The 16,526-nt window shown below is 35.3% G+C and overlaps 1 protein-coding gene across 1 annotated transcript in view; it reads right to left on the bottom strand.

Annotated features, from left to right (window-relative positions):
• The window catches only part of LOC113435631 (chloride channel protein C-like), a 64,215-nt gene that overhangs the window by 40,081 nt on the left and 7,608 nt on the right, over positions 1-16,526 (bottom strand). The window contains exons 2-9 of the mRNA XM_026699603.2: positions 16,166-16,295; positions 10,122-10,202; positions 9,413-9,588; positions 8,791-8,883; positions 6,043-6,286; positions 2,713-2,907; positions 1,525-1,622; positions 518-621 (exon numbers count right to left, since the gene is read on the bottom strand). Of these exons, the coding sequence (XP_026555388.2) occupies positions 518-621; positions 1,525-1,622; positions 2,713-2,907; positions 6,043-6,286; positions 8,791-8,883; positions 9,413-9,588; positions 10,122-10,202; positions 16,166-16,295 (1,121 nt within the window). The remainder of the gene's footprint in view (positions 1-517; positions 622-1,524; positions 1,623-2,712; positions 2,908-6,042; positions 6,287-8,790; positions 8,884-9,412; positions 9,589-10,121; positions 10,203-16,165; positions 16,296-16,526) is intronic.

The raw sequence follows: 16,526 nt of genomic DNA, 5'->3' as shown, positions 1-16,526 counted from the left end.
CACTTATTTTAATCCGTTTAGTTTTATTCTTGGCTAAACTATTAACTGAAACATTTTATCCTTAAAATTCTTTCCACTGAAAATATACCTTTACCCAACATGTTGGTTAATAACTACAGTAAAGATTTGATTTAGCCTCCTTTTAAACCAAGGAAGGAAATTGACAGCACTGGATATTATCAGTTTTACTAGCAATTTTGGTGGTACCAACTGGGATTACAAAATAGGGCAAACACTGCTGTGTTGTCCATCACTGTTCTGGGAGAAAATATTGAAAGAGTATAGTATGATTAGAATGTTTTAAGTACAGAAAGTCCACAAATTTCCAAAATGGCATAATTTGAACCCAGATATCGATGAAAACCAAGTTTAACAACATCATATGGCATCTTGTAAAACTGATATATATATTATTACAACCAGGCAGCAGTATGCAAAACATCTGCATGTGAATCTTGTAGAAGAATATTTAAGCAAAGCTGTTCTTGAACAGAGAGAGGAAATTCTTTTCTCTTACCTTCATTGAAGGTTTGGTTGAAAAATTCTGTTTCATTTGGTCTACCTTGTAAAGTGGCTGGTTTGCAGTTATATTTGCATATTTGCCAGCTAAGATAATGTATGCTTGTAACCAAAATGAAAAGAAATCATAATCAGTTCATGATAAAATATATATATAGCAGGTGCTAAGGCAATTATTATCTGTGTTCTCCTTTCCCCACAGTATGTCTGAAACTCTTAATGTGCTTGCAAAGTTCCTTCACATGCAAGATTTCATCTGAGCTAAATCTCTTGAACCAAAAGATGCAATATAGTAAAAAAAAAAAAAACCTGTTTTCAGTGCCAGTCAAACATTTGGCTGGTGGTTTGAGTAGAATACATTTTTCACCTATGATTTTTTTCCTTGTGAAGTCACTCATCTACCTATTCAAAAAAGTTGTTTTCCAGTGAATCATTCTAAAACTAGTGAATATTTATTATGTTCTACTGTATGTATACTATTTCTTACATTTTAATCATCTCATGGGGAATAGGACGCTTACCTAGATATATGATATAACCTTCCTATTGTTATGTATGTGGCAATTAGCCTCCTCGTCTCCTAATCCAGAAGACAGGGCTCTTTAGGAATCTTGTGTTGTGTTGTCAACAATTCAAGCACCAAAGGTTCTGCAGTTATTTAAGGAACCTCCATATGAAACTGCCTCCCCCTGTGGCTCCTGCCAGGCCTTAAAAGTGCCTGATTCCATACTTTTTGACATTACTCTGAAAGGATGCTGGTACTGTCATAAATTATGACCCAATTTCTAACTATGAGAACATACAGTATTGCATATCTGAAGTGAGCATACATTCCATTTCCTGTGCCTCCATTATGAAATATGTTTATGGTCTAGCTATCCAAGTATTCCACCCAGGTCATATGACATGCCTTGAAGCTATACAATTGAATCAGTTCTCAAGCTGAAGTAGCCAGGAGCCATTTTAATATACAGTACATGTGCTTCCATCTCTTTCACTACTTACCTCTGTGACTTACTAGTTAGATCAGATGCTGGCAGTCTCCTGACAGGAGTACAGTGAAAAAAATATGGCAAGTAGACCGTAGCAGTAATAGTCAAAACCTGCATATAGTATTTTAAAATACAGAAAGAAATGTTTAATGGTAGTCTAAAATCAGCCAGTTCACACCACAGGAACATCTACAGATATATCCATATGATCTATATCAAGCAATTTTACCTATCAGGTTCACAAAATATTTCAGAGAGGGGCATCTAAGCTCATGAAAGAGAAAAAAAATCAAAGCCAATAATCCAATTAAAAATAATCTTCATAGTGCTAGAACTGTCAAAACTATTTTTACCCATAGTTTGCTGGTCTCCAGACTGTTAGTTTGGTAGTCTCCCGTTCTGCAAATTGTTGCTCTCTAGAGATACTAAAATTTAATTGTTGAATGCCATTGCCTAATGAATTCTAGGAACGGTGGACTACATGAGTGGAATAATGGAAGGCATTGGATTGGGAGAGACAAGAATATTGCACTTCATTAAAGGAGAAAGATCTGTTTCTGAAAATTTCAGTTCATCTAAAATAAACTGCAACACAATTAACTGACAAATCGGGTCATGTTACAGCTTAATGTTTGATGATAATAATCTAATTCAAAATACCACTCCGTATTTGGCGTGAATTCAATCAACAAGTTTGGGAGTGTGTTAGAATTGTACTTCAAGTTATCTGATCACATCAGTTTGCATTCTAACCACTGTACCACCATGACGCATGATGTAATGCAGATGATGAAGCAGTAGTTTCCCTGGAAAAGCCAATTTCTAGGGAAATTCCTTCTTATAGTCTAACAGGTAGGGACTGAAACACTGCCAATTTGAAATGTTTAAAAATTGAGCAATGTTGGACTTCAGGGCTTAGTTACCATGATGTAGAAAATAGATTTACTGACATTTGCCAGAAACTATGGTTGGCATATTTAGAAGAAATCTACTGTGTAGCAGACCACAGCTGCTGGCAAAATCTCAAGAAATCTGTTGTTTAGACCATGGTCACTAAACCTGGAAGCCCAACACTACCCAACAGTGAAAGCCTACATTGAAAAAGTAAATTGAAAAAGTGTCTAAATATCTATGTTTTACCATTCTGAATCTGGTATAAATATATCTTCGAATGCTCAAGAAAATAACATTCAATACTTACAAAGATCAGAATACATTCAAGAAGTTTGATTGATTTTCTGAGGGATGGTTTTTTAATTGTGCTGAAGAACCACAGACGTATTTTATTAATCCTTATGTTCAGGAAAACAAAAAAAGCTCCTAAAAGACCCCCAAGTATTCCAAGGAAGATGGCCGGAAGAAAAGCCAACACGCTCATATCCAGTAAGTTCTTAACCTAAACAGAAAGGAGACAAAATAAAAAGTTCTGTAATTTTTGCCAATTATTTGATATATAGCAGCCTCCAGGATAAAAGGTATATGATGCAACCATTCTATATATAAAATGAAATTAGGTGCATAAAACCAGATTGGTCTTATAATAGTTTATAGGTCATCACCAAAGTCTTTTTTTCCAGAACATTTGTTGTCTCCAATGGTCCTTCTCATCTTGAAGATTATAATACACTCGCATGGCCTATTCAGAACTGGGCCATGAGAGTGACTGGCTAGAGCATGCACCGCCCAACTTGTGCAAAGCGGTGTCCCAGTGGGTACTCGTGCACATGTGTGCCAGTCCACTGCTTGTCCAAGTTGAGCTGCATGTGTGTGTGCTATCCTGCTCACACAAGGGTTGAGTACATGTGTACATGTGCCAGCCTGTTACTTATGCAGCCCAATTTCCCTCCCCCCCACTTAGCCAGGCCGCCAAGCCACAAAGGTTGAGGATTGCTGATTTAAGGCACCCCAGAACTTTCCTTTCTGGTTTGTGGTTTAAATTCTGGGTTGCTTCATTCTATCTTTTGAGAAACTACTCATTTCCCAGTTTTGAATATTCTTACTATCTGTCACTTGTTTACAAAATGCCTTTCTCTGGGCTGAAAATCAGAAATCTCCACCTCTCTGGTTTCCATTCTACTAGGTTCTTTATCAGCCAGGCTAAACTGGTGATTCTTTTCAAAGCACAATTGTTGTAAGTTTTTCTTTAGTGAGATTTCAGAGATGACGGGAAGAGAAGTTATAAAGCTATCTTAGTTTAAAGAAAGTCAATAAATATTCCAAAAGGTTTTTTTTTTCTTTTATTCTTTTGGTGAATGGAGAAAGCATGTGAAGGAAGTAAATAAATTTTCCTGCTGTTTTTCTGTTAGAAATTACCACTTTTGTCACATGCTTAGAGTACTTATTAAAAATAAAGCTTCACCTAAAAACACTTTATAGCTGCCTAACAAAATTTTGACAGAAAAACAAATCTGGTCACATTGCCAACTTCAAAAGCTGATACAAAAATTTATGCCACCAGATAAAGACTGAATGCACCAATTATCACTTTAAACAAGAAGAAAACCTTCTACGCACCAATTCCACCCACGCTTTCTACAATTTTGTAAACAACAAACTAAAAGACTCAAGGTCCATCCCACCCCTGAAAGGACATAATGATAAAGACTGCAACGATGACACTATTAAAGCCAACCTCTTGAACACATTCTCACAATTCTGGCTCAGTATTTGTAAACGGCAATGGATCATGCCCAGTATTTCCTAGTCGAACCACAGACAACTACAATGATCTAATACATATCAATTTTACAGAAGACGATGTGGAAAAAGCACTGTTGCTGAAGTCATATTTTCTACAATTGAGTTTGGAGTGGTTTACTTTGAATTTGTATCTATTGTTTGCCCATTGTGGTTGAAGTTGAAGTAATCATTGACAGGTAGGACATTATAGCAGACAATTTTGCGTACGAAGCTTAGGTCAGACTGTAGGTGGCATAGTTCTAAGTTGTTTAGCTCCAAAATTTTAAGTCTGGATGTATAAGGTACTCTATTGCGAGCTGAGGAATAGAGTAATCTTCTTGTGAAATATGTCTGGACTAATTCAATTACATTAATGTCCGTTATACAGTGTGAATTCCAGGCAGATGAGCTATATTCAAGAATTGGTCTGGCGAAGGTTTTGTATACCCTGGTTTGCAGTTCAATGTTACCAGAGAAGAAGCTTCGCAAAATTAGGTTAACAACTCTTAATGCCTTCTTGGCAATGCTGTTACAGTGAGCTCTGGGGCTTAGATCTTTTGAAATGGGTACTCTTAGATCCTTGACAGAGTGACGGTCATCTACAAGGTCGTATCTGCCCAGTTTGTATTTAGTGTTCCGATTTTTGTTGCCAATGTGTAAAACAGAGCATTTGTTGGTTGAGATTTGAAGTTGCCAATTGTTCGACCATTCTGATACATAGTCAAAGTTGCTTTGTAGGGCAGCAGTATCGTCAGTTGTGTTAAATAGTTTTACGTCATCAGCAAAGAAGATGCAGTTGCTTTTAATATGATCGCAAAGGTCATTTATGTAAATTAGAAAGAGAGTGGGGCCTAGAATGCTGCCTTGGGGGACACCGCTGTTAACTGGTACAGGGTTTGATAGGGCACTCCTTATTTTGACTACTTATTGCCTGTTTGACAGGAATGCACCTAATCCATTTGCGCAGTGATCCAGAAATGTACCTATCTGTTTGAGGCAGTCAATCCCATCTAGCACCATGATGTCATAGTTCCAGAAATGGCAGGGCCCAAAACCCAGAACCACTTATTCTTGCCAGAATTCAGCTGAAGCCTGTTGTTCCCTGTCCAGAGCCTCACAGCTTCCAGGCACTGGGATAAGATATCAAAAGCACACTTAGTTTGCTTAGACAGAGATGTATAACTACGTATCATCTGAGTACTAATGATACTTCAGACCATGGCAATGATGAGCTCACCCAGTGGTTTCATGTAAATGTTGAATAGGAGCAGAAAAAGCAGCACCTCACATACTAGGAATCTCTCCCCTTTTCAGTCACCACTGACTGATATCAACCCTGGATTTAGAAGGGGAACCCAGCACAATACATTGCCAATCACCCTCAATCCCAAAAGTTGATCCAAAAGGACACCATGATCAATGGTAGTGAAGGCTGCTAAGAGATCCCATCAAACAAGGATGAATGTACAACTTTCATTCCACTCTCACCTGAGATTATCTAGAAGTGTGACTAATGCCATTCCCATTCCATAATCAGGATTGAATGCATACTGAAAGGGATTAAATAATCAAAGTGGTCAACTAGTCAAGTTGGTGATGATTCCCAAAATAAACTCAGCAAAGCAAATATCAACTCAGTAGCATTCAGAACCTAATTGAACTCCCCTATAAACTGAGATGCAAATTTTCAATTACCTGCTACCTGTTGACAATTTTATTTTTATAATGTTTAACTATAGTCCTAAACAACCCCAGATAAAGGAGGATTTATCGATAAAAGACTTTGCTTTGAATTGCCCCTCAGAAATATGGGAGTTGACATTATTTGATTTGGTATCAACTTAATACATACCCAAAATAAAATCCTCTTCTCAGCTTTGAAAAATCCAAACTGACCCCTGTATACAAATCCATAGAGAGAAGAGGATAGTAAATCTGACGTGAAAGCAGCCATCAAACAACAGAAGAATGTTTGCCAGGCCAATTTGATATCCCAGAAAGAGGCCACCTCCTCTAGTGTAAATAAAAGTCCACCTACAGGAGCATGGAATACAGAGGCAAGTGCTGCTCCTGCACCAGCTGTAACAAAATTCCTTCTGTAACAAAGATAAGAAAGTTTTGTTTTTAAAAAATCTATAGGATTATATTACATGATAAAACAATAGTGCACTTTATACAATTGGACATCTCAGTCCAAATATTAATCATGGATTTGTGAGATAAGAAAGAAAAGGAAAAAGAAAAACATAACTCTAAACCATCTACTTTATGTAGGTACATATTACAGTTAAGTTGAGTCCCAATATTTAAGTATGTTACAGCTAACACAAAAACAGTTTTGTTTAGAATTGGTTTGTCAAATTGAATCAGATCAAGGTCTTTTGTGAACAAAGGTTCAGAACCCAGTGTGTTGGCTATAATGCAGTTCAGGTAGAATTAAGTTTCCATGGTCTTAAGTGAATGTACAAAGATATTTCTGAAGTCTACATTATTGGTCATGGGCCAAATGTTTTCCATAAGTAACAGCTTAAGAAACACATACCATATTTCTTTCACAAATTGCTGAAGCCAGTTAAAAGACAAAATATATTTTGTTTATTTGGGCTGTTAAGTTGTCCTTGAGCCACAGATAACTTGTAATAGCTTTTTGTTTGGAGATACAACAAACAGTATGGTCAAAGGTTTGGATGTTATTTACATATTTTCATAATCACTGTTTTAAAGCAATAGAATTTGATCCTTCAACCCTTTCCAAAATCTGAGCTTGACATGAACAATAACACTAGCATTTTGTTTAAAACAAAACTTTCTGGCTACACCATGGATTTGCAAATGCCATCATTTTACAAATAAAAGATAGGGTTTGAACTCATATTCATAATGCAAGAACTGCTGATTTATCATATCCAAATATCTTGAAAGTTTATTACTTCATACAAATTTAGCATTTTATGCTAGTTCATGTGAATAGAAAATTTTCACATCACGTAATATGATAAGCCAGCCACTATGTCAGTTCATGACAGAAGACAATCAAAAATCAGCTTCAGAAAATTAAATTCTAATATTCTTTTATGCATTTGATTTGGCAACTTTATCATATTTTTGTGCCACCTATATTCCAGAAATACTGTGCCCAAAAGTATAGCATTAATTGATCTTTCTAATCTCTCTAATTTTCTTTTCCCAATTTTAAAAAAATCACCCTAAGTTGATGTGTTGCTTTCGTATATATTATATAATCTTTCTCCATCTTGGTGTCTCACAGACTATTCTGGTTGTAAATTGAGGCTACAGCTTTGGAGAAGGTCAGACTGAAGATTTGTAGTGCAACCCAGTCTTCCAATGTATGCTTATTTGTAATAGATATAAGCATATGGTTAAAAAAAACTTAAGATGGTGGTTACAGTCACACAACTGAAGCCCTGACCCTTTTTTGTGTTCAACACTCAAAGGTGTATGGCTATGATTGGACAATTGTGGCCATTATCTTGACTTTTTTGTCAGTCCCCTCCCCTGCATCACTGGAAAAGTGATGTTGTTCATGTATTGCATAAACGGCTTGCTATTCTTTTCTGCAGTGGAAATATAAAGATATTGAAGAAAGATGGGTCCCAAATGTTCACAGCACATCCTTTGAGATTTCTAATTATTGCAATCAATGCAACCAACTTCCGAAGATGGGGGACAATAAGTCCTAACTTTCACTACTGGGATTTTTTTATGTTAAGAAATAAAGAGAAGTAAAAATGGAATTAAAAACAGAAGATAGTATCTGGATGCCACCATTGAATTTTTCTGATGGAAACTTATTTATCCCCAAACGAAGTGTTTGTGTATTCTGTTACAAATATGTCATACAAACATTGTCTAGGCTTGGAAGAAACTTTGGTGGTCTTCTAATCCAAGTCCTTGCCCAGTTCAAGAATCTTCCAGACAAAATGAATATCCAATTTATTTATTTATTTTAAAAAGAGTGATAGAGCACCTCCTTCAGAAGTCAGGTTTGTTCCACTGCTTAACAGCTCTCCTAGTCAGATATACCCTTTAACTTCTATTTGTGCATATATGTTTTCCTGTCTAAGTGCAGAACCTTATATTTATAGTTGAAGAGCATTTTCTGGACTGGAGCCCAATGTTCAAGTGTATCAAGTTCCTTTTGAACAATCTTTTGGGGTGTTAGCAATTCCCCCAGCTTTATGTCATCTGCAAATTGAGTTTTATTCCCCTCATCTACATTATTTTTTAAGACAGTGAAGAATATTGGACCCAGGAGAGAATCCTGAGGTACCTCATTGCATGTCATCCTCTGCATGTCATAAGAACCTGATAATAGCTGCAGTTCTTCAGCCAACTGCAAATCAATTTAGTAATGGAACCCTCCATCCTACATTGTAATTTGTCAGAAAGGAGGCTATGACCAACTTTATCAAATATATTATTAAAGTCTAAGTACATGCAAATGCTAAATCGACATCATTTCTTTGGTCCACTACTCACCTGATATTTTCATTCTCATACATTCCATTATCTAATCTGAGGCAGTCCTTATTTTATTTCAAGAACAATTTAGAAGCACACAGTTAATAAATTTCCATACCTGTCAGCTGTATTCCAAAATCTGATGATGGAAGGAAAGTAAATTCTAAGAATCTTTGGTCTGAAATGGCTCAATCCATATCCTATGATTGCCCTAGAAAAAACATTTGCAAACTTGACTCTCCTTATTAATGTTCATGAAATTTTAAAAAAACAAAAACAAAATACACCTGATCAAGTTATAGAGTTATTTATATTTTTCAGATTAATGATTATATATTCATTCACATTTGAGAATTTATGGTAAAACTGAGCATAACATACTTTTCTTCAGTCATCTGGATTCTTTCCATTCTATTTCTTCCTTGTCCAAGTTTTTCTTTTACCCTCCATTTATTTCTGAATTTGTATCCATTAAATATAATAAATGTTTATTAGGTTACACCACATTCTGTCGGTATATGTCAGAAAAGTTATAGAACTGTACTTGGATTAGTAAAACCTAATTATTTTCCATTACAATGAGCTGCACTTTGTTAGAATGTGTATCCTTCCTTATCTGACATGTTGAATAAGAACATTAACTCCCTTTTATGTGATTCATACAGTAGAATCTGTTTAATTAATGCAGAAATACTTTATTTTTCTATCAGTATGCAGTTTTAAAAGCATAAATTATTTACCCCAAATGAATCATAGGACCTTCTGGTCCACAGAAGAGTCCAGATGCTACAGCTAGAACACAAGACCCAAATGTTCCTGCAAAAGTCCTAATATTAAAAATTTGCTGAATAGATGTGCCATTCAGAAAACCAATGACTTCAGGTAATCCACTTGGGGCACCTGTTGGACAAAAGAACTACAAAAAAAGGAAGAGTGTTACTATGGTTATCATATTCATAGTTAAATCTAAGTTTTTGTTGCTCTAATCAGAAATTTACTTGTTTATTTAAATCATAATGCTTGGTCCCAAAGAATCCTAGGAGTTATAATATCTTAACAATGCTTTGTCAGAAATAATCTAACTAGTGGATTGCATGGGTTTGAGAAGCAGAGAACAGTTCTACCAAACCTACCTAGCTCTCCTGCCCCCGCCCCCCTCTGTGTGTGTATGTGCGCACACGCACGTAAAGTAGAATTTTGGTAAAATCATAGGAACTTTAGAAACTGCAGATTTTTACAGCCCAAATATGATAGCCCTAGTAATAAGTTAGTTTAAAAATAGGGCAATGTCCATCATAATGTTAATGTTTAAAATTTGCTTTCTAAAGTATGGTAGCATAAACAGTGAATTCTCATTTGTACTAGGGTCTCATTTTTTTCATTATAAGGAAACATCTCCCATCTTTCAGAAATTGTTTCAGATTGTTAAGTAAGATATTTAACACTTACCACAACTAATCCCGATGATAAAATGATCATCGCAAGTCCAATTCCCAACATGTAAATCCAGGTCATGTGAAAGTTGCCTTTCTGTCCATTTTACAAATACACGGTAAGCAAAAGAGGAATGTTATAACTCTTATCACATTCATTTACTGTACATATTCTGTTAAAGCATTGTATGACATCCTAAGATTTATTTAATCTACATACTGTCTGTGATCTACATACTGTCTTTATCATATGAAAAAGACCTCACAATAGACCAGAGGAATGGAAATTGGGTATATTTTAGCTTGGGGGAAATACATGTAGGAGATCTGAATTCAGCATGAATCCTTGTTAAAGAGTATGCTCCTGTACAAAAGCAGAAGAATCCTGAGTCATTAAGTAACAGGACATCCCATTAAAAATGCTCACTTCAAAAATGCTCATCTGCTTTATTTGGCACAGAGTGTAGGCTTACCCCAGCTGTCAATTAATAGTAACAGACATGCATTGTACTTGAACTGAAACTTTGATTTATTAAGAAGTATATGAACACATAAAACTTTCACTTCTGTATAAACTATATTTTATCCAGAGTTGTTTCAATAGTGAGATGGACAGCATATAAATGTAATAAATACATACATTTTAAAGTGTAATGAAGTCTGAAGGGAGGGAGGAAAGGATAGAGAAAGGAAATTGCCTTATTGCTTAAGAGATTCATTAACTAACAAAAGAACAGGACAGAACTGAACTTAGGAATAGGTATGAACACCCTTATTAGTGGCTTGTCATTGGCTCTAGTGGTTAAATAGGCTTGTAGGTGCAAAGAGATGGTCTGATCTCCAACAATATGAATAAAGAGAATTATAAAAGCATATTTCAGGTATTTTAAAGAGTAGCACACAAAATAAACCATAGCCTGTGTTTTATTATCTCAGAATACAAAAACAGGGAAAGGTCTTAATTTTCAGGAAGAGGGTTTCGGAAAAAATAATAACAATGAAGCAAATCAACAGTAGTGCCAATCACTCTTCCTTTTGCTGGAAGATAAAAGAGTTTTACATTTGTAGTCCTCCACTGAGCAGACTTTGGAGTTGTCTACTTAAATTATCTTTCCAACTCCACTTAAAGGGTTCAGCCAGTCCACAGAAACATCATTGTCTAACAGGTATCAGCAAATATCGTAGTAGTATCATGGTCATGAACATCTATAATAATGTTTACTCTTTGTGCTGAACTCTTGACTTTCATCCCTCACCTTCAGACAGATTTGGGTTCACAATCAAATCCACATGACAATTGTGAATTGCTAGCTCAAAACAGAGGTACAATTGCTGATGTCAACCATTTATGTGTTGAGGCTAAGCATATGTTTATTTTGTATAATATTCACTGCATCTCTGCCAATGTCTAGTGCTATTTTTATCATTTAATAAATATGAAGAATTCCTTCCCCCCACACTCAAATACATGTTGTGGTCCCTAGCTGTTTCATCAAATAAGCTACGTCATTAGCCTCCAAGCCTTATAATAAAAAATGAAGCAGTGCATTTATATGCACTCACACAAGCAGAAAGCCATCTTCTGTATTTATATATTTAGACTTATACATTTTTTTTAAATAAATGCACACTAAATTGACTACATTGTTTAAGCTAAAAATAGTAGCTTCAGAATGTTTCACATATTATTGCATATATTTAGTATATAGTGTTTACTTTAATTTTGAAAAGATACTGACTTAATAATTTGTCTAGTTCCTACTATAATAGTCAATGTCAGCATTCCTGACTTGGTTAATCATCTTGTAATTTAGCTACATCTATAATTATCATTCCAACTAAACAAATATTTTTACTACCAGCTTTATATAAATACCCAACCAATTTGATACAGGCTGGTGATATTGAAAGCAGGCCTTTGGTACACATTCTGAAATAAATCCCATTGATTTGAGGATAATTGTGACAATTTCTATCCAATTCATTAATCATTAGTGAGTATTTTATAAAATCATCATCACAGAAACCCATATATTTCCTACTTTATATCTTCAGCAAAATATTGTTCCACCTTAAAACTTTTTTTTTTTGCTTTTTTATTGGATTGGATGGAGTCAAGATGTCTGCTGGGATGCCCATCACAAGTAAATTGGCTCCCATGCTTTTGCAAAAATGTCATGATACTGAGGTTAGACTCACTTGTGGCTAAACGTCAAAGATGCCTCAAAGATGAAATAGTTCAGCAAATTACCACAAATTTCCTGCTGTTGCCTCAAGCCAGATATTTTGACTGTAAATTGCAAACATGTGGTTCTCTGTAATAATTCAGGAAGATCAGATACATAAACCCGAATCTACCACTTCACAAATGTAAGTGGTATTTACCTCAGTCTTGGAAACATTTCCATAATTTTCTCAAGTTTCCTTACATATGACTAGTAGAATCAGGGTTTTAACAGAATCTTGATGACGCAAAATTCACAAAGAACCTGTGTGCTAAAATCTGTTCAAAGTCTTTGGTATCAAAAAACCATTCTTTGCAATCTCTTAGCATTAACAATTACTCACAGTCCAAGTCTAAAAATCCCTTCCTGCCCTGTAGATGCTTTATTGCTACATTGTGCATTATATTTTGATATTTATATTGAGTGATATCTTTGCAGGCATCCTGTGTTTTGGATGGAAGTAATCTGATCCCTGTGAAAATCCTTATCTGCACTCATGATGCTTTGTCAATACCCATAATTTATGTTATTTGTCTTTGATCAGACATTAGCTAATCACCATCTCTATTTTGACCCAGAATGTTACTGTACTCAATATAAGATCCAAAGACAAGCCTCAGAACTAAGAACAGCATTGAAATGTGCCTGGACATTTTTCCCTACAAAAGAAAGGAAGGTATTGAGAGCCAGTTTTGTTTAATGATTAATGCACCAGACTAGTACCTGGAAGATTGTGACTTCTAGTCTCAACCTTAAGCATGAAAGTTTGCTGGACAACTTTAGGCCAGTTGCTTTCTCTCAAACCTGCAATGTCAGGCTTGGTTGATAAGCTGGTCAATCAATTTCCATTGCAACTCAGTTAATCATGGGTAAAAAAAAAGCTGACCCTGCATTTGTTAGAAAACATTAGGAAAGGGGGAAAAAAGAAAGGTATTGACCATATTGCCACTGACTGTTTAGTGAAAGAAAGCTAAGAATGAATTGTGGGGACTTTAATCTGCAAAAGCTAGAAGGAAATAATCTGACACCAAACAGGACCATGATCAAAACTCAATGTAGGTGTCCTCTACATCCATGAAGACATGAGTAACATTTAAGAGCAAAGTGATTTAAAAGAGTTGCATATTTATTTATTTAATTTATAGACTATCCAACTCTGGATAGTTTGAAATATACTTTTGAAATTCACTGTTTTAAACACCCTTTTTTATGCTGGAGTTCCAGAATGGCAGGATATTAAAATGCCATTGACAGTAGTTTTATATCTCAGCTACATTTTTCAGACTATTTATATTCAGTTTTCATTTATCAACATAAAAACAGGCATTTATTTGTACCACACACTTGATTTTTTTAAAGGATCTTCTGCATTGTTAGCAATAAATCAATGCTTGTGTATTCTCTGAATTCTGCAGTTTTTACACAGAAAGTATAACTTTCTCAATGCTTTCAAAACACTGCTTTTGTGGGTCTATCAGCCCTTTTAGGATAGATTTTAAGAGTATGTAATACAGCATCAGAAATATGGTAAATACCTTGTTGCTCATGTAGTTTTAAGTTCTATTAATTCTAAAGTTATCATACCCCAAAAGAAGACAGGCTTATTTTTTACAGTGCTCTATTTTGCACTTTTAGAATCTCAGAGTTCAAAAGTTTGGATCACAAAATGTATGGAACAAACAAAATGTACCAGAAGAATTATATCAGGGAAGTAAAAATAGAATGGAAAGGGAAATGATATATGTATTAATCCAATTTTATCTGCATAATCTGCTTTGTGGTATGGATAATATATTGCACATTTCATTGAAACAAGCACATAATCAGAATGAATCACTAGAACTTTATGAATAAAACACACAAAAAGGGATGGGATAATATAAAAAGAAGGCTTAGGTCCAAGGTCAGGCAATATTCTGGATATATTGATGACTATGACTCCATCCCATTTAAAGGCCATAGTCAGTCATGACCAATGGACATTTTGATTGGGAATTAAGGGTTGGGCAAGGATGTGATAAACTACTGAGAAAAGACTATTCTGCAAAGCCTGATACTTTATTGAAGATCCAAATGGGCTTGCTTCTGAAAGCTCCATTGAATTACTGGATTCAGTGAGGTAATGCTTTTTATAAGTAGGCCAGATGAATAGAGCAACGTGGTTGAAAGATAATTTCTATAAAAATTGGAAGTGTGACAGTTAAAACTTGCAGGGTAATGGAAGAATATATTGGTCATGTTTGCTTTCAGTCTCCAAGCACCAGGAGGACAAAAACAGGATCTTCTTCCAGCTGAAGTAAACCCTATCATGTTTTTGATTATGGCCAAATTCAATGGCACAAAGACAAATGCCTCTTGTTTCTTCTGGCTGCTGTCTTATAGATATTGGTTAAAGCTTTCATTTGCTTTCAATTTCACAGTGATGTTTTTAACCTTTGCCAGGTTAAAATAAAGACCAGATGTGCTGAACTACTTATTCATCAGGCTTCCCCTGCTGACAACTGTGTCCTTGTTGTCAACACATTCAATAATATGCAGATTTCTTCAAACATTCAGCACTTCCGTTTGATCTGACTCTCAATATAAATAAAAGAAGAATAGGCAGCAACAGGACTCCAAAGCTATCTGACATTTTTCAATTAGATTTTTTTTTTCTCCAAAATAGACAAAGAAGCACCATTTTCTTTATTAGATTCAATGAATAAGCTTTAAGAAAAATGGGAAGAATTGCTAAATAGGACCTGGTATGTTGCATAGGGTTGCTTTAATCGCTGCGTGGAAGAAAGAACTCCAACTGGATAATTGGACGTAAGCTTTTCAATTCATCTTAGCAGGTTTCTAAAGCATATTAGGTGCCATTGCCCCACCCTGTGTGATAGGGGGAAGGTGTCAAAAAACTGTGAATTCATGATCAAAGCTCCAACTCTCTTTTCATCACATAATCTATTTTAACTTTCTTAGTATTCCCTTATAGAACCTCTGCCCATATTATCGTTCTTCCCTTGTGTGTGTATATATGTGTTACTTCATTATCTTTTGCTTGCCATTTAGTGTTATCCAGATTTATATGGCCCAGATATAGTTACATGCAAACCTTTGACTCATATGGCTACTTCTAAAACTGTCCCTGTCTGGTTGACTCAAATAGGCATATGTGCAAATGTAGACAACGAGAGTCAGAAAAAACAAGTCACCGTATCATATGGATTACAACATGCAAATGTACAGTCCCTATCATAACTAATTGTGGCTCATTTGGAAATCACAGGCTATTACCAAGCTTTCCACTGGAGACAAATTCCTTTGTGTCTAATCACACATGGCCAACAAAGTATTCTGTTCTAAACTGGCATTTATCCTTAGTTGTCCTCATTTGGGGGCTGGAAAAAAACCCACCTAATATTAAATTAACAGGAAAATGACCTCACTGCATTGTTATACAAGCAAACAGGGACAAAGACCTTTTTATAAAAATGGGCATTCTTGTGAAGAGAAAATATGAAGTATGCAATGATCGGATCTATACATCTTACCAAACCATAGTGTGCTTAAGCATGTTGATGGCTGAGTCATATTTGGCTGGAACTGCAAAAGATGCTAAGGCATAAACTTCATTTATGGGTTATAGTAGCTGTTGCAACATAACATGTTAAGCAAAATAAAGCAAACCTTATTTTGATGTGACCCAGCCACAATTTAAAATCCCCAGGTAACTATATTCAATACTTGAGCAGGGAGAAAGGTAATGAATGTAGCATAATCCTATAATCAGACAAGAACATTTCAGTTGAGTTTAACTTTGTAATAAAAGCTATATTGTATAATTTTCTTTTACCTGAAGATAGTCTTCCACCAAGCCCCATTTTAATCTGATGAGGGAATCAATTATTTGATGAGTCAGGAAACCTAGAATTCCGGTTGCTGTTCCAATGATCCCCATCACCAACCATCGATCCCAATCCGTTCTTTAAAAAAGGGGGAGAGAGGAAACAATTCCATATCAGTGGCAAAAAATATCATGGGGTTTATTAGTGGCTTTGAGGCAAGAAGTCCATAAAAGTTAATTAGTTAATGCTTTGAATAATGGAATCTAAATTCTTAAAACTGATTCAGTGACTTATCCCAAGAAGCCAGATGCATGTAGGAAAATTTCCATTAAGAAAACAATGACTTTGTTTGATTCTACTCCTCAGTTT

This window comes from Pseudonaja textilis, chromosome 3, assembly GCF_049901715.1.
Source record: "Pseudonaja textilis isolate UNSWEBS1 chromosome 3, rPseTex1.2, whole genome shotgun sequence".
Lineage (NCBI taxonomy): Eukaryota > Metazoa > Chordata > Lepidosauria > Squamata > Elapidae > Pseudonaja > Pseudonaja textilis.
Note: the sequence above shows the minus strand (reverse complement) of the source record. Positions and strands in the feature narration are given on the sequence as shown.